The 24,380-nt window shown below is 44.0% G+C and overlaps 1 protein-coding gene across 11 annotated transcripts in view; it reads left to right on the forward strand.

Annotated features, from left to right (window-relative positions):
* cacna1aa (calcium channel, voltage-dependent, P/Q type, alpha 1A subunit, a) overlaps positions 1 to 24,380 on the forward strand; it is a 64,337-nt gene that overhangs the window by 25,820 nt on the left and 14,137 nt on the right. For 7 of the 11 annotated variants that reach the window (XM_078083923.1, XM_078083929.1, XM_078083932.1 and 4 more), the window contains exons 17-40: positions 163 to 230; positions 367 to 473; positions 2,851 to 2,901; positions 3,645 to 3,810; positions 4,032 to 4,666; positions 4,872 to 5,221; positions 5,330 to 5,465; positions 5,762 to 5,891; positions 6,081 to 6,140; positions 6,263 to 6,369; positions 11,046 to 11,145; positions 11,390 to 11,550; positions 11,684 to 11,824; positions 11,928 to 12,129; positions 12,246 to 12,410; positions 12,710 to 12,820; positions 13,984 to 14,067; positions 16,560 to 16,676; positions 16,838 to 16,903; positions 17,136 to 17,233; positions 17,425 to 17,575; positions 17,934 to 18,061; positions 19,529 to 19,625; positions 23,930 to 24,044. In XM_078083923.1, the coding sequence (XP_077940049.1) occupies positions 163 to 230; positions 367 to 473; positions 2,851 to 2,901; positions 3,645 to 3,810; positions 4,032 to 4,666; positions 4,872 to 5,221; positions 5,330 to 5,465; positions 5,762 to 5,891; positions 6,081 to 6,140; positions 6,263 to 6,369; positions 11,046 to 11,145; positions 11,390 to 11,550; positions 11,684 to 11,824; positions 11,928 to 12,129; positions 12,246 to 12,410; positions 12,710 to 12,820; positions 13,984 to 14,067; positions 16,560 to 16,676; positions 16,838 to 16,903; positions 17,136 to 17,233; positions 17,425 to 17,575; positions 17,934 to 18,061; positions 19,529 to 19,625; positions 23,930 to 24,044 (3,546 nt within the window). Of the gene's footprint in view, positions 1 to 162; positions 231 to 366; positions 474 to 2,850; positions 2,902 to 3,644; positions 3,811 to 4,031; positions 4,667 to 4,871; positions 5,222 to 5,329; positions 5,466 to 5,761; positions 5,892 to 6,080; positions 6,141 to 6,262; positions 6,370 to 11,045; positions 11,146 to 11,389; positions 11,551 to 11,683; positions 11,825 to 11,927; positions 12,130 to 12,245; positions 12,411 to 12,709; positions 12,821 to 13,983; positions 14,068 to 16,559; positions 16,677 to 16,837; positions 16,904 to 17,135; positions 17,234 to 17,424; positions 17,576 to 17,933; positions 18,062 to 19,528; positions 19,626 to 20,552; positions 20,650 to 23,929; positions 24,045 to 24,380 lie in introns of all 11 variants that reach the window. The other 4 variants (XM_078083924.1, XM_078083928.1, XM_078083930.1 and 1 more) reach the window with 4 other exon arrangements.

The raw sequence follows: 24,380 nt of genomic DNA on the forward strand, positions 1-24,380 counted from the left end.
CACTTCAGACTGAACACACATCCATGCAAATGTATTTACAAAAATATTGACACTTGCGTGTGTGTGTGTGTGTGTGTAGCTTCGAAAAGCTAATTCTGTAACCCACATAATGATGCATAAACACTAATATACATGTTGGGTTCCCTTTAACTCTGTGATCAGACACTCTGCTGAATGTGTTCTTGGCCATCGCTGTGGATAATTTAGCCAACGCACAGGAACTGACCAAGGTACCCTACGGCCCAGCTTTATTTAAAATGTCCTTACCATTTGTTTTATGCTCATCTCCCTCCAGGTATTGTTTCTGTTTCCTTCACATCGCACCTCATCCGTCTCTTGCTTTTCCTTTCTGATCTGTCTGTGAAGGATGAACAGGAGGAAGAGGAGGCTGCCAGTCAGAAGATCGCCCTGCAGAAAGCCAAGGAGGTGGCCGAAGTCAGCCCGCTGTCTGCCGCCAACCTTTCCATTGCTGCGTGAGTTTCCATCTCTATGACTGTCGGACTCTCGTTTTTTAAGTGCTTAATATTTAAAGCAACTCATTCAGAAACAACAAGTTGAGCCAATTATGCAAGATTCATCATTTAGGCGAAAGGGACAATATACTGTACTAATGCTACAAACATTTGGAATGAGGAAAATATAAATAAACCTCAAACCTCATGTACATTGAGCCACATTGAATTTCACCCACTTCAAAATGCCGACTAAAAGTACACTTGATGTTTCTTACATTCGGAACCTTTTCATTGTCAAGAAAGATTGTGTGGTCACGCCTGCCAATAGTTAGATAGACTAAATTAACTACAATTCAGCAACTATTTTCTTTTTAAACGGAACAAACAGTCTTCATCATAAAAACAACAACTATTTCATTAAAAAAATTATGTTCTTTCAATAGAGGATTTTGCAGTAGCTGAACATGTACACTTGAAGTAAAGTGTGGGATCTGACAACCGTAAATTTACTGATAAACTAAAACATACAACTGTAAATTAATGATAAACTAAAACATACAAATGTAAATTAATGATAAACTAAAACATACTACCGTAAATTTACTGATAAACTAAAACATACAACCGTAAATTTACTGATAAACTAAAACATACAACTGTAAATTTACTGATAAACTAAAACACAACGTAAAATTACTGATGTACTGTGTAAGCAAGCAGGTTCCACCTATCTTCTCTTCTGTCTTTGTGCATTCTACTTTGTGCATTTTAAAACTCTTTCACACACACACACACACACACACACACACGAGTCTGTGTTGGATTGATCCGGGCCAGACCTTCTCTGGTCAGGAGAGTCACAGTCTTTGATCTCTTTTCTCTGAATACACACGGGTCCTTCCTTTCACTCCTGGTAAAGTTCACATACTCACGCTCACAGAGACACACACACACGCACACACACACACACACACACACACACACAGGCTGCGGTCTTTCCCGAAAAAAAGCACAACAGGGGAGCCCACGTCTGCTCAGAAACATCACACACACACAACACGTGCGCACAGTTGTGACCTTTACTGCTTTGATTCCCGCTGTCGTACTCACATTATCACACACGGATGCAATGCGCAGACGTGTCAAAGTGTACATACACGGAATTAAAATGCCTTCATCGTTGCGCGTTCGCACTGTGTGTTGTGACTGTATGTCCTCTACTTCACTGTGAGCATTTGTGTCTGTGTATCTGCTAACTTTACCTGGGAGTCCTACCGAGGTTAAATATTTATCTGTCAATACAATGCGCATGCGTATGTGTGTGTGCGTAACTGTGGGTCCGTGTGTAAGAGTGAGAAAGGTTGTGTGTGTGTGTGTGTGTGTGTGTGCACACTGAACCAGTGTCCTGCAGCTTTCTGCAGTTGTTTAAATATTTGTATTCTATAAAACCAAAGATGCTAGAATAGAGTTTATAGTGGAATCTTTAAATACGTATCGCAGTCCTGGCAATGCAAAGGACGTTCCATTTCCCCGTATCGGTGTGAATCCAATCCCTCGCTCATAAGATATACAAAAAGGAAAGACATTGAAATTCCAGTGGAGGAAGTCCTTGTTTCTTTCCAGCAGGGATTTTGAACGTTACTGGAGCATGAACAATCCTCTTAAGATATTCTATGGTAGAAGCAGGACAAGACTGCCATGGCAAACAGTTGTAAGGCTACATAACTCCAACAAGTACTCAGGATGACACCACAGTGCGTCGTTAAAACCCCCATACGGTCTAAACAGACCTCAGTGACAAATAGTTTTAACCTCTTTACCGTTTGGAGTCAGAAGGTCTGCAACGTAAAAAGCAGGTTCTCGTTAGTTAACTTTAACCCTCCACAGGCTTTATCATTAACACCGAGTACATTTCATTTTCTCACTGCAGTATCATGAAGACAAATCGTTGTGAAATGAACTGGAAAAAAATGTATATATATTTGAATAATAAAGACGCTTTGCAGACAAATAGGGACATCAGAGACAACGGTAGGACTGGAGAAAGATATGTTTAAAGAAGCAAAGAATGATGTGGACAGAACAGCAGTTGTCATGCAGGATGTTGTCATGTGCGTGCGTGTGTGTGTGTGTGTGAGAGTGTGAGAATGTGTGTGTGTGCGCGTGTTTTGCCTGTGTATGTTTCTATGTGAAGGGTTACATTCCAAAATGCTCAGTTTTTTGTCAAGGAATCGATTTGTTTTGTTTTGGTAATTCAGAAATATATTATTTTAGCTTAACCCTTAATTCATTTTAAAGCCCATTGTTTGATAAATGATAGACGGAAAGCCCATTTTGGAATGAAATCCTCCTGTTCTTTGGTGTCATCTCACTCACCAGCTGTTTCCCTCCTCAGCAACAAAGTGCACAGTGAGTGTCACAACGCTACCGACCCCTTTCTGGACTGGTATTTATTTATTTGTTTATTCATTTATGAATCCTTTCTGTTGATTGACTTTAAAACCATTCCCTGCTTTCTTTATTGTTTTTATAAAAGCGTTCTTTACCCTTTTGTCCCCAACGTTTTTATGAACTACATACCTGGCTTTTTGTTAGTTGTTAATTGTGTTGGCTTATTATTAAGAGTACGTTTTCATTTGCCCCCCCCCCCCCCTCAGTACGGCTGTTACTTTGCTGTGGTTGACTTTGGGCCTTGGAGGAAAAGGGAGTTATTTACTGGCAGGAGTTTCGGAGGGTGAGGAAGGTGGTCGCGTTACGACCAGAAGATACAAAAAAAAAAACAACGGGTTCCTGTGATCATTGCGACTTTGTCATCGATTCGATGCAGCTCGGTGGGGATTTCGGGGTGCATAAAGACTGTTGATTAAACCAACTTTGTTTAGTTTGTGTAGGTGAACTGTAGATTATTACAACCTATTCTGACCTCGCCTCAGTGTTATCTTCCCTCTATTTTGTGTCCAAAACATAGTTTACCAAAGTAGGGCTGCCCGGTGCTCGTTCCTTAGGTTTATCCAAATGACCTGATGAATGTCTGTGCCCCCCAGTGCGTTTTTATCTCCTGGCTATTTTGTGTACCTATGTTTTGGTGTTAGTTTTCGCATCATTCTCACGTCTTTCAATGTACATTTAATGTTTAATGTACATGGTCTTTAATCCTGTCGATCATTTCCACCCTGCTTCATTTCGCAGCAAGGAGCAGCAGAAAAACAACAAGGGGATCAACAAGTCAGTGTGGGAACAACGCACCAAGGAGCTGAGGAGGCAGACGATAGTGTCTAGCCGCGAGGCCCTCTATAACGAGCTGGACCCCGACGAGCGTTGGAAGGCAAGGACGGGGAGGGAGGAGCAAAACAATGTAAAGGACAAGGCCAACAAAGCCCCCATAGACTTGTGCTATCAGTGTACACAAGTGGACGGGAACCATGATGATGATAACTTCTGTTAACATGTCAATGAGCTAGTGGTAGTATGTATGTCACTGTCACTATGTGTTAAAAGTAGATTGAAACAAGTGTGCATTAAAACCTCACATTCAACCGTGCGATGCTGCCTCACTATCCTTTGCTGTCATCGCAGGTGAACCACTCTCGTAACACGCGTCCAGACATGAAGACCCACCTCGATCGACCTCTGGTGGTTGACCCTCTTGAGAACCGCAACAACAACACCAACAAGACCACCGCAAACAATTCCGACCTGTGCTTCAGCCAGCACCATCCTGCCGATGAGCTCCACAGGCAAACCCGCCTACACGAACAGAGCGGCGGCCCAGTAGGAGGTGGTGGCGGGGGAGGCTCGGCCGCGGTCAGGCCTCCCTTGGATCGGGGCGAATCCACCGAGAGTAGGCGGAGCCGTAAAGGCGAGCACCACCACCACGGCTCCCACGTCCGATTGGATGCCACGGTGATTCCCGGGCCGGGCTCGGAGGAGAGACCTTCCAGGCGGCATCACCACACCCGCAGTGGCAGTCGAGGGGGCGGGCAGTCTGAACACCGGAAGCCCAGGTCACATCGCAAAGGGGCCGAGGACGGTGTGGATGGCGAGGGACGAGCCGGGAAAACGGGGAGGCACAGGAACAAAGGCGTTGACGGAGGCGGGGAAGGAGGAGAGCAGGAGGGGGCTGGGGATGGCAGTGAGAGGAGGCCAAGAAGGAATCGCCATGGAAACCAAGCTGACGGCGAGGGGAAAAGGATGTGCCAGCACAGAAGGAAGTACGTCCTTTACACATGTCCGCCGATAGCTGTGACAATGACATGTTAGGATATTCACACATTCCTCTGTTCTCTTATGGCCTCTGGTTGTTTCTCCTTTCAATGATTTATGTGTCTCTGCACCTTTCTCTGAACATAATCTCCACCATTCCCGTCTTTTTTCTCCTTTCTCCTTTTTACCATTGCCAATTGTTCCTATTTCTAGGGAATGCAGTGTCCCTAACCTCTCTACCACACGGCCCATTCAAAAAAGCCTCTCCAGGCAGGACAGCCAGTACAGTGAGGATATGGACAACCTCATGAATACCAAACTGGTCTCTGGCTCCACCCCACCCGGCGATGGCCACCCCAATCCAGTGGCGAACCGCATCGTGGCCCCGGGCTTCGGGTCTGCCCTCCATCTCGCTAACAGCAGCGCTCATGGCAGTTTGGTCACGTTGGATAGCTACGGGAGCATCGCCCATCACCGTACCAACAGCGTCCTCAGGCTGCCCCACCCTGACTACACGGCTTTAGACATGCCGATTTTTCCTTCCACCAACGCCATACTGCAGGGTAAGTGCCGAATGAGTATTGTATATGTATTTTTTGTTATCTTTTTATCTTCTCTTTAACAATTTTCTTAAATAACAAGCTGCTTTCCTCTCGCCCTCTTTGATCCAGTTAATAAGAACGCTAACACAGAGCCGCTGCCAGCAAAGGAGGATAAGGACGACGATGATGATGAGAAGGGGGGCGAAGGCGGACGCAAGCCAATGCCTCCCTTCAGCTCCATGTTCATCCTCTCCACCACCAACCCGTAAACTGGATTGTTCTCAAATAACATGCACCCACATTCACCTACACTGTATGAATCAGCGTAGCTTGACACAAAGGGATGTATCTTTTAGGTATTGACCCCACATTCGTCTTTTGTGGATGGGAAATCAATCTACTATTGAGTCCGAGCTGCAAAACGTGCATGTGCACAGACCCTAACACGTGCATATATTGTCTATTTATAGTACTCTTACAGTTTAAAAGCAAACATATTAAACTGACTGAGATGCAATGATCTGGAGCGAGAAAAATTAATCTGTCTTTGTCCTCTTCTAGGTTTCGGAGGGCGTGTCACTACATCTGCACCCTGCGATATTTTGAGATGTGTATCCTGCTGGTCATCGCCATGAGCAGTATCGCCCTGGCAGCTGAAGACCCTGTGTGGCCCGAATCCCCTCGCAACAACGTGAGACAGCCAACACACATTTATGAACCCATGATTTTCGTGCACACACGTTTCCACGAAACAACTAATAAATAAAGTGCCACATAAAACTAAAATATAATGAATGAAGTGAAGACAATTAGGATCCATGCAGGTTGCATCCTGTCAATATTTGCAGCAGCAAATCGTTCCCTCTTTCTTTCCGTGCAGGTTCTGCGTTATTTTGACTATGTCTTCACTGGAGTGTTCACGTTTGAGATGCTGATAAAGGTAAGGCGGTGTGCAGAATCAACAACAGAACAACTTCCTCCGGAGACGCCTCGCCCGAATGCGGATTGAACACAGATCCATCCCCAGGTGTCCACGTCTCATAATGTCTTCTGCTCCTTCAGATGGTGGATCTGGGGCTCGTCTTGCACCAGGGCTCTTACTTCCGGGACTTGTGGAACATCCTTGACTTTATAGTGGTTAGTGGTGCTCTGGTGGCCTTCGCCTTCACGTAAGTCTCCCTCCTGCTGCCCTCCTCTCTCCCCTCCTTGCTCCACTTTCCCTCCTGCCTCTCTACTCCGATCACAGCCTCAACCTGTTTTTCTTTATTCATCCATGATTTCTGTTCTCTTTCATACTCTCTGGCACATTTTCCCTCTTTCGCTCAGTATTTCTATTTTCTTTGCTGTCCCCTCCTCTACTTTCCTAACTACGCTTACAAATAGCCAATCCTCTATAGTTGGCTATTTTTATTCTGCGTTTTAATCTCTCATTCAACTCTACAATCCTACCATTTCTAAGCCCCTCCACCAAACCCCCATACGCCCCCAACATGTTAAAGAGCACTATCCCAGCATCCCCTTCCGATCCACCTCTTCTACCCCTGTGAGAGGTGAGGACCACCCTTTGCACCTGTAACCCTTTAGTGGCCAGGGAGTTCTAGAGTTAAAAAGCCCTAAGCGAAGCCTGGCCATGTCATGCTGAGCTGGCTCTCAAAAATCTGCGCACCTTTCCTCATGGCCAAGCAGGTACTTTACACCCTACTTAATCTGCATGAGCGCGAGGATAAAATACGGTTCGTTTTGCACAAGTGGGCTACGTTGGGGCTTAGTGTATGAGCACAATGCTGGGTTTCAAAACATGAATTGTGGGTTTTGTGATTGGATGTCATGCTTTTGCATGCGTGTGGAGAATACGAAGGGGAGCAGACCTTTAGGAGTGCAGTTAACAGAACATGTTATGTGATATTTGTGTAGTTTGAAGGAACTCAGTATGATAAATTGACAATGATAATGCTAATCCCCCCCCCCAAAAAAAATACTCCCATGGTTACATGCAGAAATACAAGGTTGTGCTTCCTCCTATTTCATGACTGATTATCCAATCTATATTTACAGGAAAGAATGGCTCTGCTTAGATGCCCTACAGAATGTTTACTTTTTGTGACCCTCATCTGGGTAGGAGAAGGGTTGGGGTTATGATATTACACAAGAAGCAGAGATACACGGGCCTTTGGATATTGATTTTCTTTCTGAATGGAGAAAAGGAGAAGCGATAAGCTTTGCCTGTCGCATTGATGCTGCCACATGTTTGATGTGCAAGTAAGTGACCCGTCACTGAAAACAGTAAATGATAAAGTTATGCTAAGGCGTTTTCGACTGGTCATGAAACGGTCTCAATGTAATAATGACACCTCCATATGACCTACGTAGTGGAATAAAATACGTCTGTTTAATTTATGAAATGGTATAACAAATCTAGCTAACTCTTCGGCTAACGTTAGTTTAAGAGGGTAAATAATACTATTCGAGACAAGTTGCTTATTTATTCAAAGTCGAGACTAAAGGCGGTGGCGCTAATGCAGTGGTTCCCAAACTGGGGGTCGCGGAACTTGGCTGTAGGGTTGTAATGGCGGTGCTCCGTAAGACCGGCTCTTGATCCAGTCCTTCTCTCCGAATCACTTTTGTGTGTTTGTTAACTCTCTTTCCCCTAATTTATAGTTGTGTAAGTGTTTCTGTTTTTTGTATATATTTATCGATGTGCTTTTGTCAACTTTGTGTTGTCTAACCTCTGTCTGGTAAATATTTATGTGTGGGTCTATATTTCCTCTCTCTCTCTCTCTCTCTCTCTCTCTCTCTCTCTCTGATGAAGTCTATGCTTTTTAGGGAAATGTTAGATATGATCTGATAAATATTTGTATGCAGTGATGCAATTTTCGATTCAACAAAAAAAAAAACAGTATTAATGGCCCAACAGCAAAAAAAGCATATCAGCGAAACCTATACGTAAAGAGATTATGTCATGAATAATGGACCAGGAAGCACATATGAGTAACGAGAGGAAGAAAATTGTAATGATAGTGGCAAGGCTGCGAAATATGAAATAATTTAAACGATTACCATAAAGACAAACTCGTAAAAACAATCAATTAAGCCAGTTGAGCCAATGAAGTCTGATTTAACTAGGATGGGGTTTTGCGACACTGATGGCTGTTGGGGAGATCTGAACCAGTCAGAACAGACTCACACACATCCAGATAGTGCCTTAATTCAATTGGTGGAAATCAAACAGCACTCCAGAAAAGCTCAGCAGTCTCAATGGAGATGATTATCGCTCCTTTAATCCAATTAGTCTGGTCTGAGGGCTGCTTGTGTTTTGCACCGCTTGTGCTGCTGTCCTGCACATTTCTGAAGTGAGACGGAGCTCGATGTCCAGAGCATCGCCCCACGCGGAGACACATGCCTGGTGACCGACCGCGTTTGGTTTTCGGGATACCTCGACATTTTGCAATGTCAGTGTTTGTTCTAGACGGAACGTGCTTTTAAATGAGTTGACGCATTTCTAGCGGTCCTCAATAATATGGATTTAAGCTCTGACACGAGTATTACTCGTGAGCTTTCAACTATCAGCACATCCATGGATTTGAATTAAATTAAATTAAAATAAATACCAATGAAATAAAACATTTTGGTAGAATTTAAATAAACAGTATTAATGCAATCAAAAGGAAGAGGAACGTAGTCGTATTTTCCTGTGGAATAATAATGTACTGGTGATCACTCTGTGACGCAGCGACTGGCCTGTAAATTAATCACTGACATCATTCTCTGACATCAGAGATGAAGGCAGTGCTTTGGTGCAGTATTTTCAATGTGCCCATCATGCCCATGTGTTTTAGGTTTGATAGTTTATTGCTGGCAGGGTTGATGTAAAAAAGAAGGCCCTGTGTTCTCTTTTTCTCTATCTGTCTGTCATGTGGATGTTTTCCCTCGAAATCCCTCCTTCCTCTGTGTCCTATTCTGTTCTTTTCTCCCACCCTTTGTATTTTTGTCTCTCTCTCTCTCTCTATCTATTCGTCTCACTGTCTCTCACCCCTCATCTCTCCGTTTGGACCAGCAGCAGCGGCGGCGGGTAAAGTTCTCTGTCTTTTCCCTCCTCATTTTCTCCCTCTGCACTCTCAGCGCCTGATCTTCTGATCACACATCTCTTTCCTTTTCATCGATCACAGTTGACTTCAGTACTGGTGTGTTCTTCCCCTTTGTCCATTGTTCACCATGGAACAGCTCTGACTCAAACACCACTGAACCTCAAGATAGTCCGCCTCAGGTCCTCAGCCCAGTCACACAGACGCCATTTGAAAAATATCATTAGTCGAATAAAAGCAAAGGAACCAAACACAGGTGAAAATGTGACCAATGCAAACGGACACAGCTAACTGGAACAAAGAATCGACCAGAAAAACATGACAGGAGCCAGAAAGGGTTTACGTACACACAACCATACACGAGCATTTAAAGCTCACACCCACGCACGTCTCAACACAACCACCAGCAGTCTCCCATCTGGTATAACAGCTGTAAGAAGAAAGCGGCTGTAGACACATGTGCTTTCTTCCCTAAGGACAACTGTCAGGGACTTTTGACCTTAATCTTTTCCCCCTCATGTGTGAGAAATTTAGAAGAATCAGGGAGAAGTGTAAAAACGTTGCCATTGATTGATGGTAGTCAGCTTAATTACAAACATGTTGTGATTTATCTGCTTACATTCAAGTCATTTGTTAACATCTGGATTTTTACTTGTACTTAAATGCCTTGAGACTGAACTGGCAGACTCACTTATATTACTTACATTTCTTTTTTTGCTTTTTAAAAGGTGTTCAGTGCGAGGTTTTTCAATTTTCTTAACACGTGTACTTAAAAAAGTTAGAACGTGCTTAACAAGAAAAGGTTTGGCTCAGCATTTCCATTAAGAAATGCCTGCTAAAATATCTTTGTCTTTGCCAAGATGGCCTACAAGACAAGATTCCATGCTGTTTGAACAATGCTGCGAGACCTGCTTATCATAGGAGTAGTTTAAAGTGAACAGAAATTAACTGGTTGAGCCATCAAAAGAGAGAGTTTGGATACTCATAGCGTTTTTTAACCCTTTGACTCTTCCGACTTGGAAGTGACTTCTGTTTATAGTTCAAAGAAATAATGCATTTAATTGTATTTAAATACACACTAGGGAGCATTTGTGAGGTGTTTATTATGTTAACAGGAGAACATTTTTACTATAAGTTACCACTTTAACAGCGCTCCCGTTAATTTAGCTGCTAACATGGCTCTCAAACTCTCTCTAAAAATGTCTCTGTGTGTAATAGAGTTCACCGTCACTCAACTTGCTGCTTAAAGAGAGGAAATATTGCAGCATGGAAAGCAAGGTTTCAATGCAGCATGAATATATTTCACCATTAGCTGGGCATGTGCAAGGCGAGGCTTTAGCCGTCTTTGTAATGCATTGAAATACATTGCAAAGTGTTAAGCAGAAGTAGCTATCAGTTAGCATTCGGACAGGAATGAGAACCAGTTGTTCCCACAGCATGTACTGTAGCTGTAAATGACCACCGGACTCCAGCATGTAGCTACAACGCTAACCTCACACTTAGAATTAATCGTAATATGATAGCAATGCTGCATGTGTTGCTATGTATTTAACCCAGACAAAGTTACTCGTGTGGAGTTAACTTGGACTCAAACGCCATCAAGGACTAGCTGCCCACTGCCATTTTGGAATTGAGAGGACTGAGCCTGTGATATCCGCCTGAAACCTGCTGACTCTTGTTTTTGTTTGTGTGCGTGTGTGTGTGTGTGATGGGGGGGGGGGTCCTGTTCCTGTATGTTGGTGTGAATGTGTCTGAACATATAGGGGTAGCAGTAAAGGAAAAGACATCAGCACTATCAAGTCTCTGAGGGTACTGAGAGTGTTGCGACCTCTGAAGACCATTAAACGTCTTCCTAAACTCAAGGTACGCTTACATAGAAAATATTTGACCTCGGATAACAAATATACGTGGTATACATTGATCCGCAATGAAAGTAATATCAATAGTTTGTCTTAGGCATGTTCAAGTAGCTCAATCTGCTGCAGCGCAAATTGGGCCATAATGTACCAACTTAACCTTTGCATCTAATGCCAAAATGTAAGAGCAAGACCAATCCAACGCATGTCATTCATAACATAACCAGCATGTCTCCTTCTGTGCTCCTCAGGCTGTGTTTGACTGCGTGGTGAACTCTCTGAAGAATGTGCTCAACATCCTGATAGTCTACTTACTCTTCATGTTCATCTTTGCTGTGGTGGCTGTGCAGCTTTTCAAGGGACGCTTCTTTTACTGCACCGATGAATCCAAAGAATTGGAGCGCGATTGCAGGTGAGGATATGCGCTTCCCGGCTATGTTTGTCCTACAGACAATGTACATCAAGTTGAGCCATGTTGTGCATAATGGGCTCCTGAACACTTCAAGACAACACTTCATGCTGATGATGTGATTTGTGCGTCTCAGAGGCGAATATCTGGTTTTTGAACGTGATAACGAAGTGAAGGCGCAGAAGCGGGAGTGGAAGAAGTACGATTTCCACTACGACAACGTGGCTTGGGCCCTCCTCACCCTCTTCACCGTTTCGACCGGAGAGGGGTGGCCGCAGTAAGCATCCCGGAACACGCGCAGACACACGCGCAGCACTAATGCAGCACTCGTGCTTCCCAATTTGTAACCCGTGCGCCGCTCCCTTCTCCTTCCCCTGCAGGGTACTGAAGCATTCAGTGGATGCGACTTATGAGAACCAGGGCCCGAGCCCGGGGTACCGGATGGAAATGTCCATCTTTTACGTGGTGTACTTCGTGGTCTTCCCCTTCTTCTTCGTCAACATCTTCGTGGCTCTCATCATCATCACCTTCCAAGAGCAAGGAGACAAGATGATGGAGGACTACAGCCTAGAAAAGAACGAGGTGAGGAAGGGCTGAGAGTGAAAGACCAGATCAGAGTATTGGGGATGTGACCCAGGAAGGAGGGAGGACTGTGTTGGGGGAAAAAGCCCAGTAACCTTTTTGTTTGTGTTCCGCAGAGAGCCTGTATAGACTTTGCCATTAACGCCAGACCTCTGACCCGCCACATGCCTCAGAACAAGCTGAGCTTTCAATACCGAATGTGGGAGTTTGTGGTTTCGCCGCCATTTGAGTATACTATCATGGCGATGATCGCGCTCAACACGATCGTGCTGATGATGAAGGTGACTGTTGTGGATATTCGAGACGAGAAAGCAAATACGCACGCATGAGATGCACAACAAAATAACATTAACTACCACTGACTCTCTGAAGTCAACGTCTCTCTCTTTCTCTTTTTACACCTTAGTTACGACACATAAACACTCATTAGATTGAATTAACTCACATGTTGCTGTAGACACTATTTCCTGTGATTAAGAAAATCATTTTAATGAATATGTGTGACTCTCCTCCACCTCCTTTCTGTCCCTGGCTATGTGTGTGTGTGTGTGTGTGTGTGTGTGTGTGTGTGTGTTTGTAGTACGACGGAGCTTCTGAAACCTATGAAGCTGTTTTAGCCAACCTGAACATCGTGTTTACCTCCCTCTTCTCCATGGAGTGTGTACTCAAGATCATTGCCTTTGGAGTGCTGGTGAGTGGATGCGTGTGGCTGAGGATGTACAGCACCTGTCACAGGTTTGGACTCACTTTCTCATTACATTGAATGAGAAAAATGTGTCCAAGCGTTTGACTGGTACTGTACTGCTCTACTGTATATGAGTGCTGAAAATCTGTTGTTATTACACGGTCTCACTAATATAAATTGTTCTCTGCATCTCTTCTTGAGTAATTAATAATCTTGGGAGAAAGTACTTAAAACGAGACCAAGCTGGGTTTTTTTTGGGAGAAATGCCTGCATGCCTACTCACCAAAAAAACAGTTCTTAAAGAAAACTAAGATGTAGGGAAAATAATAGACCCGGCAAATTGAATGACGCTGTGTTTCTTGTTGCGGAGGCAGCCCCATCCATTATTTAATGAAATTGGCAAACATTTTCTGTCAAGCTTTATTTATTACATTTGTAAGGAGAAACTGTGTGGAAATAATGAGCTTTTAAAAGGCCCAAAAAAAAGCAAATATACAATGAAATAGCAAACTGCCCAAAGTCAGCAGTAAAGTGTGCAGTCATCCGAGCTGCAGAGGAAAGGGAGGGAGGGGGGCGAGGATGAAATGGAGAGGGAAGATACCATAAGGATGAATATTGAGAGAAGAAACAGGGCGGAGGGGGAAGTGTCGTGTAGTAACTAGAGCAACGGGAGTAAATGAGCAAAAAGCAAAGTTGACGAGAGAGGGTCGAGGTTAAGCAGGTTAGGATGTGAATGTGGGAGAGTGCGCTCAAACACACACAGCACGCACACACATAAAGGGCGGGGCCTAACAAACGTCAAGGTGGTTTACTTTAACAGCCGTCTTCTCCCCGTCCCTCCACTTGTGTCTAATGCACAGTTTGGCTGCAGGCAACATTCATTAGAGTTTCAGAAGCAGACCTCACTTGTTCTCTCTGAATCCCTTCACATTTTAAAATCCATCATGATGGATATATCTCTGGATGGATGGGGGGGGGGTTTGTTGGGGGGGGGGGGGGGGGGGGTGAACCTGTTTTTGTGAATGTTTTTGAAACGGGAAGGATGCCCATTTCTCTGTCATTCTTCCTTCGCCATCAATTATCTGCCCCGGTTTCGGCTCACCCCCTTTCACCTTCCCTATTTCTTACAAATCACCCCTCTTTCCTCTCCTCTTCTGTCTCTTTCACAGAATTATTTCAAAGATGCCTGGAATATTTTTGACTGTGTGACAGTTCTGGGCAGTATTACTGACATCCTGGTCACAGAGCTCGGGGTAAGTCAGAATCAGAACCAGACGCCATTTATTGCCCCAAATGTTACACATAGAGGAATTTGACTTGACTAAGAAAATAATGTAGTAGTATTATCTGATACCTTTACTGTGTAGATGTGCGAGATCTGTACTGAGGGGTTAAAACTGTAAACCGACATACATGATATTGTATTAGAAATGAAGGTGAGCTTCAGCATATGTCAATGAATCTGTCCCACTGGCTACAGCACATACAGTAGGCAAAACAAGAAGTTAGAGAGGAGCATGAGTTAGAGGCCACAGATGACTCGTGCATTGCTCAGTCATGGATGAGCACCTCTTGAAAGTCTTATATAATTGTCCCAGCTGGTGGGATGAGAAGAGACCAGACTCCAGCTTAGGCATCGAGGCAGGAAGCGCGCTGCTGCTCTGTAGCGAGTCAGCGCACAGCCTCTGCTAGCAAACCAATAGCCGATCTCAGGTCATACCTGAAGAGCTAAAAGTACATGATAAATTGCTTTGAGTCAGCGATGCCATGATGGCTGGGTAGTTTGAGTTTAACACATCTACACATTATTCATCCACATTATATGGCTTTGTTAGATGTATGAGGGTAACTGAGACATGAGGCGATGTTTAGATATGGCACCATTGATTAAAAAGTAAGGATGCAGTGGTCACGTTATACTTCAGTCCTGCAAATATAAATCTAAAGTGTAAAATATTTCAACTTGAAAAAAGCAATTGAGACTTATTCTGGTACGTTATAGAACTAATTCATAAATGTACAAAGATGAGACAAAAATAATGCTTCTGTGTTAACTTGTGTCTGTAATGACTGTTGATTTTTTTCTTGTTTTTTATCTTTTTACATGCTTTCTTTAAATCGCCCACAAACTTAACGACGATCTACTGTAAACTACTTCGCCCCACCCCCTTCTCCCCCAACACCTACTACTTCCTGCGATCCCATCCAATCAAAATGCACTATGAATCCTCTGTGTCCACCCATGACAACCGGCTTGGTCAATCTCTGTGGTTGTTCTTCGAACCAACCAAAAATCCAAAAATTTGCTGCTATAAACCATATGTCTGCAACATCCACATGTAGATGGTTTGTAATTTTTTGGAGATCTTATTTTCCTGCATCTGTTTTAACTGCATCCCAGCCAATGTTGTAGCTGTGAAATGTGCATGTTTCACTTGACCCCCAACTCCCAGTGAGCTTTGAATCTCAGAATATTCTTTTGTAACCCCTCTACCTGTCACTGTGTCAATTATTACATTTTATACCGTTTTTTTACTGAGAACTACTGTTCAGTATGTAGGATCGGATTGTATTAGCTGGAACTGATTGCTACATGTATCCATCGAGATGGTCCATTAATTGTATGTGCTTACACACACACACACACACACACACACACACACACACACACACACACACGTACGCGCGCACACATATGACAGTGACTGGGAGAGTGTTTCCCGTTGGCTCAACGCTTGGCCCGTGGCGGAGAAAACAAGTGGAGCATGCCGCCCTTTGCATGTCTCTGGAAGGAACCTTTTATTGTCACAGCACACGAAACACACTCGCAATCGTATGATCCGCGCTGTATTGTAGATGGACCCTGCATGTGTCTGCTGCCCGTCCCTTTTGAACACTCCACATCTCTATTGAGCTCAACTCAACCTCACGTCATGTGTTCTTAACTGTGAAAAATGGTTGGAGAACTCCGCATAAATTGATGGTCATTTAGTGCGTTTAGTAATAAAAAGAATACGCTTTGTATTCAATATCAAGTTTAATTGCAACATGAAATCATGGTTTGTAAGGCACATAACTGGTAAGACTGATAATCTCTTGTAGGAAACCACTTAAAATAGAATTACCTCATTGATGCCTCTTATTCGTCACATCACATCAGAATGTCTGCATGCTGTGGGCTTGCTTCATGTTAAAATATTGCATATTTTTGCCTTGAGAGAATTAGTGCATTTGGTTGTCTTTCCGAGGAAATGTTCCGACGCCCCTGCACTCTTAACTAATCACCATTCCTACCACAATTATTACTATGTAACCCAATTGGATGAAACTAGTTAGATTTGGATGATTTCCCTTCCCCTGTGTTGTTTGGTTTGGTTTCGTCTAACTCAATGGATATGAAAAGCTTGTTGGAGCCTTGCTGATTTGAGTTTGGTTTGCTTTGACTTGTTTGGCTCCTGATTCGTTTTTTTTTTGAGTTTGAATCTCCCTCAGTTTGGGTTTGACTTGCTCTTTCCGAATCTCTTTTGGTTGTTGGTTTTTACAAACAAACAGTTTGCCCTCTGTGCATTACAACTAACTACTCTTTCCCTTTTATTCCAACCCCAAACCCTCCCCAAATCTTTTTTTCGCCTTTCTCCATTGCAATCTTTTCATTACTTTCCTATCTTCAACTATCTCACTTCTCTACTCACCCCTCCTCTCTGTGCCGCTCTTTCTCTGTGGTCCTGTCGTGGCGGTAATGTAGAATAATTTCATCAACCTAAGTTTCCTGAGGCTGTTCAGGGCAGCTCGTCTCATCAAGCTGCTGAGGCAGGGAGAAACCATCCGTATCTTGCTCTGGACCTTCGTACAGTCCTTCAAGGTTCCCACCCAATTATACGACACTTTCACATTTATACATTTGAAAGAAATTCCCATATCCCATATTGCGCATATACCGCCGGGGTGCAGTTCTGTGTACTGTGCACAGTGCGCTCACATGTGTCAAACTTAATACTGAACAATGAATCCGTCTCTCCTCAGGCGCTGCCTTATGTCTGCCTCCTCATCGCCATGCTGTTCTTCATTTACGCCATCATTGGCATGCAGGTGGGTGAACGCCTCAACCTAAAAATGGCTCTAGTGCTTTCAGGATACATTAGATACTATATTTGTTTGGGATAATGGCGCCGCGGAAGACGCGCAGAAGGAGAACGATAATGGTGATAATGGTCGTAAGGATTTGGTTCATAATGAGAAGTGGCAATTTACAGGTAAACTCAATTTATAGTAAATAAACAGGTATAGTGTGGTTTCTCAGTGGTGTGATTGCATACAACAGCTGTTTGGGAATATCGCTATTGAAGAAGATGGAGAGAGCGCCATCAACCAGCACAACAACTTCAGGACCTTCGTAATGGCTCTCATGCTGCTCTTCAGGTACTTTGTGTGTGTGTGTGTGTGTGTGTGTGTGTGTGTGTGTGTGTGAATCTATACACAGTGTTTATTTGCTTCGTTTGAAACTCATTATATTTTAAACAAATTATGTGATTCTTGAATAAACATCCGACACCTGGCAGACTTAATACTCCAAACGTGTGACAAATCAAGTCATTTTGTGCGTGTTGCAGGAGTGCAACGGGAGAGTCGTGGCACGAGATAATGCTTTCGTGTCTGGGGAGCAAAGGGTGTGACCCTCTGTCGGGGAATAACGAGCCAGAGTGTGGGAGCCAGTTTGCCTACCTCTACTTTGTCTCCTTTATCTTCTTCTGCTCTTTTTTGGTGAGTATATATTGCATAATGCAACACCCATGGCTGCACCCTGTCCCTATTTTATGATCCAGTAACTTTTTAAAAAGCATAAAAAAATATCAATTCTGGAGTAGACGCCCATGGATCAGATTCCACAGAAAGATCTAGGCTGTAAAATGGGAACACCTCGTTATGCCAGTGCCACTTTATCCGGCAAGGTGTTACGAGTTGTTCTCCCGCTCTTAGTGACGGAAGTCAGTAATTCACTAATTGGTGCGACTTGTTTCTGAAGAAAACAAGACTCGTTGTTTACCATTCATTCTTGGGAGGATTCCGTGGAGTCAGTTTCAGATGTTGACCCTTTCTGATGTTGTGTTTTCATGTGAAGATGCTGAACCTGTTTGTAGCCGTCATCATGGATAACTTTGAGTACCTAACCAGAGATTCTTCCATACTGGGACCTCACCACCTGGATGAGTATGTCAGGATATGGGCCGAGTATGATCCTGCTGCCTGGTGAGTGATCATGTGCACGCACGCATGGTGCTCATGCACACACACACACACACAGACACACACTCATCTACACCCAACAGTAATTAGGCAGGTCTTACCCCTTGATGCACCCTTTATGAATTATTGGGTTTGCAACGTCCACATGAAACCACAAGACATTACTTCTGTAACTTTCTATTGCTTTTGCTTGTTTTAATATGTTTTAATATTACTAAGGCGCAAGCAATTAAACCTGTAACTGCTCAGCGATGCTGTAAATGACTGTTGCGTTTTTGTGTAAAACATCAGCGCATGTTGTTTAAGACAAGAGAGCAACAAAGCACCGGCGTTAACTCATAAAAAAGAACAGGACTCTCTAGTGAAAGAGCTGCAAGGGGGCTGTAAACGGATCCGAGCAGAACCTCACCGTGCATCTGGTTATCTCTCTTACCCTCCCCCCTCCTCCTCCTCCTCTCTGTAAAGTGCCCTAAAATGCCCCTTACTCCTTCCCAAACCTTTTCACTCCTCTGGAATCTGCATACTGTTTAAAAACAACTTAATGTGGTAAAAGAAAAGTTACTCTGTAGTGTAAATGTCTCAGGTGGAAAGGCTGTTTCTTGGTATCTGTATTCCAGTGCCTGTGTGTTCCCCTCATGCTGACCTGTAGACTGCACTTAGACCGTTGTGAAGAGGGAGAGTTAGAGGGAAAAGAGGACAGAAGAGACTGTAAGGCTGCATCAATCAGACAGGAGAGATGGATAAAAGATTAAAATGAGAAAACAGTTATCTGAAAGAATTAAGGAGAGGCTTAACTATTTAATCGCATATTGTAATTGTTAAACTACATGGTTTTCACTACTCAGATATGAATATGGTTATTTAGAAAATAAATAAAATAGTATGTGTGTTTCCCCAACAACAAGAAACTATTCCCTAGCTCGAAATCTAACATGTCCTTTTCAACCCAACCCAGCAATGAAATGGAGACCACTGCACAGGGAAACACTTGACATTAAACACATATTTAATTAAGAGGGAGGGGAGCTGCATATCACAAGCGGTTATTAAGCATTTAGCTGTTTCCCAAGCACATGCTTTTCTACTCGGCCTGCAAGTCCTTAATTACATTGTGCACACATCCAGTCAGGATGTAAGAGGATGTAAGGAAAGGCCTGCCAAACCAATGACAAAGAGTACGAGAAAGAACAATAAAGGGAGAGATTTTGGGGAGCTTACTGGCGCTGCTCAGGACCACGTTTAATAAAGTAGCAGTAAAGTACGTAGAGTTTGTGTAGGTTCATTAAGGTGCAGATGTGTCTACAGAGTCTGCTATTTACCGTGAACATGTTACAAAGTATTTTCATATACTGTGTACTTGTCAATCTTGTGCTCTACCTCCCAATGTTCTCTCTTCTTTCTGGACGTGTGTGTGTGTTTTTCCCTGTGTGTATGTGTGTGTTTCTTAATTCCCCTGTATTCTTCTTGCAGCGGGCGCATTCATTATAAGGACATGTACAGTTTATTACGAGTTATCGACCCGCCTCTCGGCTTAGGCAAGAAATGCCCCCATAGGGTGGCCTGCAAGGTTTGACTTCCATTCAAACAAAACCTCTCAAACACACTTGCTAGCCACAGCATCCGGGAATGGAGTGAATGCCGCTTTATTTCTTTTTTTTTCTTTTCTTTTTTCTTTTTCATTTCAATTGAAAAAACTTCTTTTCCACCATTATCGACTTGCATTCTAAACTGCTGTGAGAATGTGCGGGACAATGCAGACACCCAGGGAGGCATGTGAAATGCACCAAGTGAACTGGGAGAAAAATCTCTTCTTTTTGTTTTTTTTACCAAAGTTTGACCACTATTTTTTAAAATGATACAGATTTATATATATTTTTCTTTTTCTCCCGGATACTCTACTTTTGTTTTGCTTAGAGAGCTGTGGCTATAATGAAGCAAGCTACGGCTGCTCACTGTAGTGTTGCATTGTTCTTGGTTTTTGGGGGTTGGGGGAAAGACAGAAACTGCATTGACACCCCTTCCTCCTCCTACCACCCCCCACCCCGCCCCCCTCTCGTCCGAGGAGCAGCAGCTTGGTGCTCGCTGTCATGCTCTGCCCCTCTCTTCTGTGCACACACACACACACACACACGCAGGGCCTTCATTGTCTTATAATACTACTAGCGGACATTTCACCCTTAAATCTCCCTCTCTACTTTTTGACGTGACAAACTGTCGGATAGCGCTGAAGCTCATTGAGAAGCCACGCGGCCGAAGTCCCGAATCCGCCCAATAACCTTGTCTCTCTGTTTTTGTTCTTCTACTCTCTTTTTTTTTGGTCTTTTTCTCTCTTTTTCTCTCCTCGATCTCTAACAATGTGATATTCTTCTCTCTTTTCATCTCTACCCTCTGATCAATCTCTCTCCTCCCCAATTCTCTCCCTATCTGAATATCTCCATCTCTCCTTTTTTTTGTGCTTTGGTTAACGGGGTGATGGCACTGGCTGATGATGCAGTGGCAGGATCAGTTGCAGGGAAATGTATGACATGCTGAGGCACATGTGTCCTCCACTAGGCCTCGGGAAGAGGTGTCCAGCACGGGTGGCCTACAAGGTCAGAAAGGAGCCCATCCTTACCCGAGTCTCCTATGGGTGTCGGTGGGGGGGTGGGGGTCCAGGAGGGCGGGGGCCAGGGATTTGAGCGCTCAACGTGGTGTCAAATTTAGTGTCGTTGTTTCTTTAGTTTTGTTTCTGTTCCTTTTGGTGGAAAGTGGGGGTGAGCTGGTCGGTGTTGTGGCGTTGTGTGGTGGTGTGGGACTGGCGGGTGGGTGGGTGTAGCAGGAACAACTAGGGTGAAGGGTTAGGCTGGGGGCGGGGAGGGGGGGGGGTGTATCCACAGGAGGGGACGAAAAAGAGGGACCTTCTCAGCTCGTTTGCGCCGTGTACGATGGACACACAAGCTCACTTACACAAACATGCAAAAGCCATGCACATGTAAATCCACAGTGTCATTTTTAAGCGTGTACATCAGTAATATATATTTATTTATACATCCAGGGACAACAAGCACTAAAGATGTTAATCAATCAGATAAACATTTCCCCCATGAAGACACACATGAAACACAGAAACATGCGTGTGCAGCAGGGCTTGGAAGGTCCACTAGACTTACGTCCTCTGACTCGTTCCGTCCTGTGGATGTGGCAGACACACACACACACACACAATTAAGTCCCATCAACCTACACAGATATTATGCCGTGTTATTTCTATCTAATGGTAGAGAGAGCAGACGGGCTTGTCTCGGTGAAGCGCTTCCCTCAGAGAGCCTTCGGTCGCGATGCCGAAGCACTTTTTCTGTCACCCTTCACGTAGCAGCTCCAAGCCCCCAAGCAGCCTTTTCTATCTGCAAGTCCAATCTTCTCTTTGTCCTTTGGCTCTGTCGTCAATGCAGTTCTATTCTGTTTCCAGCCCCCCCCCCCCCCCCCCCCCACCCCTCATCTCTGCATATTGCTCCCCTCCCCACACATAACACACCCTCACCTGCCTTCTGCATGGTCAATAGCCACCACCACCGGCCCCATGCACAGACCCCTGTATGTCAAATATGCACAGATGCAACTGATCTTAGACTGATTGTTATCAGAGTAGAAACGTACAAAATGATAACAAATGAATGGATATGTTACCACATGTTCCTGTAACACCTCTCATGAAGCATCATTGGCAGATCGCTGTGGGGGGGGGGGGGGGGGGGGCAGCTGACAAAACAGCCTGTAGCCACAGGAGATCACTCCATCGCTAACCATGCTTCATCCAACTCCCTTCTCTTCCTCCTGCACACCTGGGGCAAATAGTACTGACATTTTAATCTCTTTACAGTTCATATGGCTCATGCTTCAATACCAGGGCATTCCTGTGTATTCCTGTAACTCTTTACAATTTACATTCGGTTATTTTCTTTGTCCATGTATGCCTTCTCAATTACATTAAAATAATAAACAGCGGTTGCCTGTGTGGCCTAAAATACATTATTTGACCCAGGTTCTTTGCACCTCTTGTTTTTTATCCCGAGCTTACGTTTGATGCTTTCCTTTTCCCATCATCCTTTGGTTTTCCTTTCAAATATCTTTACCTTAAAAGCCTTCCCCCTGAATTTAATTTCCCTGAAAGCTAGATCCGCTATCCCACTGCCCAACAACCTAACAGTATTCACGTGTTCCTTTTGGCTCCCCTAACACCTCACCCTGACCCTTTTTCAAATGACCACTGGAAGAATTTTCCAGAAGGCCACCTTCTATGTGTTTATTATTTACTCTCCCGGACCATTTTTCCAAAGCCTCTTGCCAATGAGTGAAATCCAAACCTTCCCTTTGACCTTCCAACAGTCCACAGAACAATGACCCATCTTGCTCCACATCTCTTAACCTTTGATCTTCTCTGTCCTGAAGAGGCACAGCGGATACTTCAGGCAGGACCGCTTTCTTACAGACACCACCGACTACGTCTGGTGATGCTCTTTTCTTTTTTTCCTAATTTGATCTTTAGTCTGTCTATTTTTGGTCACATTTTCTATTTACACGCTCCAGCTCATAACGCATTGGCCTATTGATTTATATTTCTCTATCTCTCGGCCCCATAGCCTTTCCCTATCACCTATTATTATATGTATCTTATGGCAGAATAGATATTTATTTTCTCCTCATATTTTCTACATACATCTGGATTATTTTTGCCTCAACAACCATTTTGCGTCTTAGCACCAAAACGCTACTTTCATGGAAGCCATTTTTTGTTTCTTTATCATCTTTCTTTTTCCACAGAATGCTGCTCTCTCTCACCTATTAACCCTCCAAGTCTGTGCCCATTTTTCATACTTCAGACATCAGAAAAATTGCGAATGAGCGAAGGTGCTCTACTATCTCAGCCTCGCCCGATCTTCCACAAATTGTTTTATTCCCTTTGATAATTCCAACGTTAAAACAACTCACAAAATCATTTTAATGTCGCCAACAGAGGATGCTTTCCGTGTACGGCTGTGCAGCTGCTTGTCCTGGGAGGCATATTGTGTGTGCATCGCATGCCGCATGAGGGAGGGATGTGCAAGAACGGTTTTGGGGGAGGGGGAAGGGTAGAGATTAAAAGAAAGTTTTAATGAATGGATTAAAGGAGAGACATTTAACTCGCATTTGGGGGAGGCATGATTAGCTGCATGTTTGGGTTTGTCGCCGTCTCCTGTCAACAAACACACACGAAAGTCACTCTGTCACCCGTGAGTTGGTGTGCGTCTGTGTGCTGTCTGTTTCAATTATAAACCAACAAGACCTATGAAGGATCAAACCAACAAACAATAAACAACGTTCCCCCTTCCTTAGATTGGTCCCTTGGTTGTTTTTTGTTTATTGGGTAATCATCTGGTCGCTGTTGTTTTCACTGTGAACCTCCAAACCCGCAGGGGGAGCTCTGGATTACCCGCAACTCCGCCTGTTACTTTTTGGAAGGCTCAAGCTTGTCGGTTTAACCAACCTGTGAGGTCTTTTGGATTTTAACAAACATGCATTGATAACATTATGGCTGTAGGATAAGTTAATATACCAGTTGAAGGAAGAATCTTTTGCACTCACAGGTTCTCTCAAATGACAAAACGGATTCAAATCTGTGAACGCCTAAAAATTGGTACTTTGCATAAAATATTCCTAACCTGACGGCAGCTGAGCCTGAGCCATTTGTTGAAGGTAGACAGACAGCCGGGGCCTGCTACAGGTGATGTGCAAAGCTCCTTCAAACTCCTTACCCAAACCCCTCCCTCCCTCCCCTTTTGTCACCTGGAGGTTCCACACGCGTGCCGCTCCACTTGCCGCCCCATGTTCTCACCCTGATTGGCTCTCCCACAGAGACTGCTTCGGATGGATCTGCCTGTGGCCGACGACAACTCGGTCCACTTCAACTCCACCCTCATGGCCTTGATCCGCACGGCACTGGACATCAAGATCGCCAAGGGCGCGGAAGGTTTGGAATCCCTCTTTCCTCCTTTGATTCCAATTTTCACTGGCTGCCTTCTACTTTGTCTTGTACCCCCGTGGTGCTATTTCTGTGCTGAAGCCAGAAACCTTCAGCTCTTCTCGATGCTTCTCCCACAGTAGCTGGATTACAGCGGGATGTTCATGGCAGTAGATCACTTTGTGTAGCAGTTTGTGTACGAGATCCTTTAGAAGTTCTCCCAACCACTTAAAACTGTACATTTTTCAATGCAGTTAAGATTTGATGATTAGAAATTATGATACACGTACTAATACAAATCATGTGTTTGTTTGTCCGTCCTTGTTTTCCCTTTCACATTTTTTA

The sequence above is a fragment of the Gasterosteus aculeatus genome, chromosome 11, assembly GCF_964276395.1.
Source record: "Gasterosteus aculeatus chromosome 11, fGasAcu3.hap1.1, whole genome shotgun sequence".
Taxonomy (NCBI): domain Eukaryota; kingdom Metazoa; phylum Chordata; class Actinopteri; order Perciformes; family Gasterosteidae; genus Gasterosteus; species Gasterosteus aculeatus.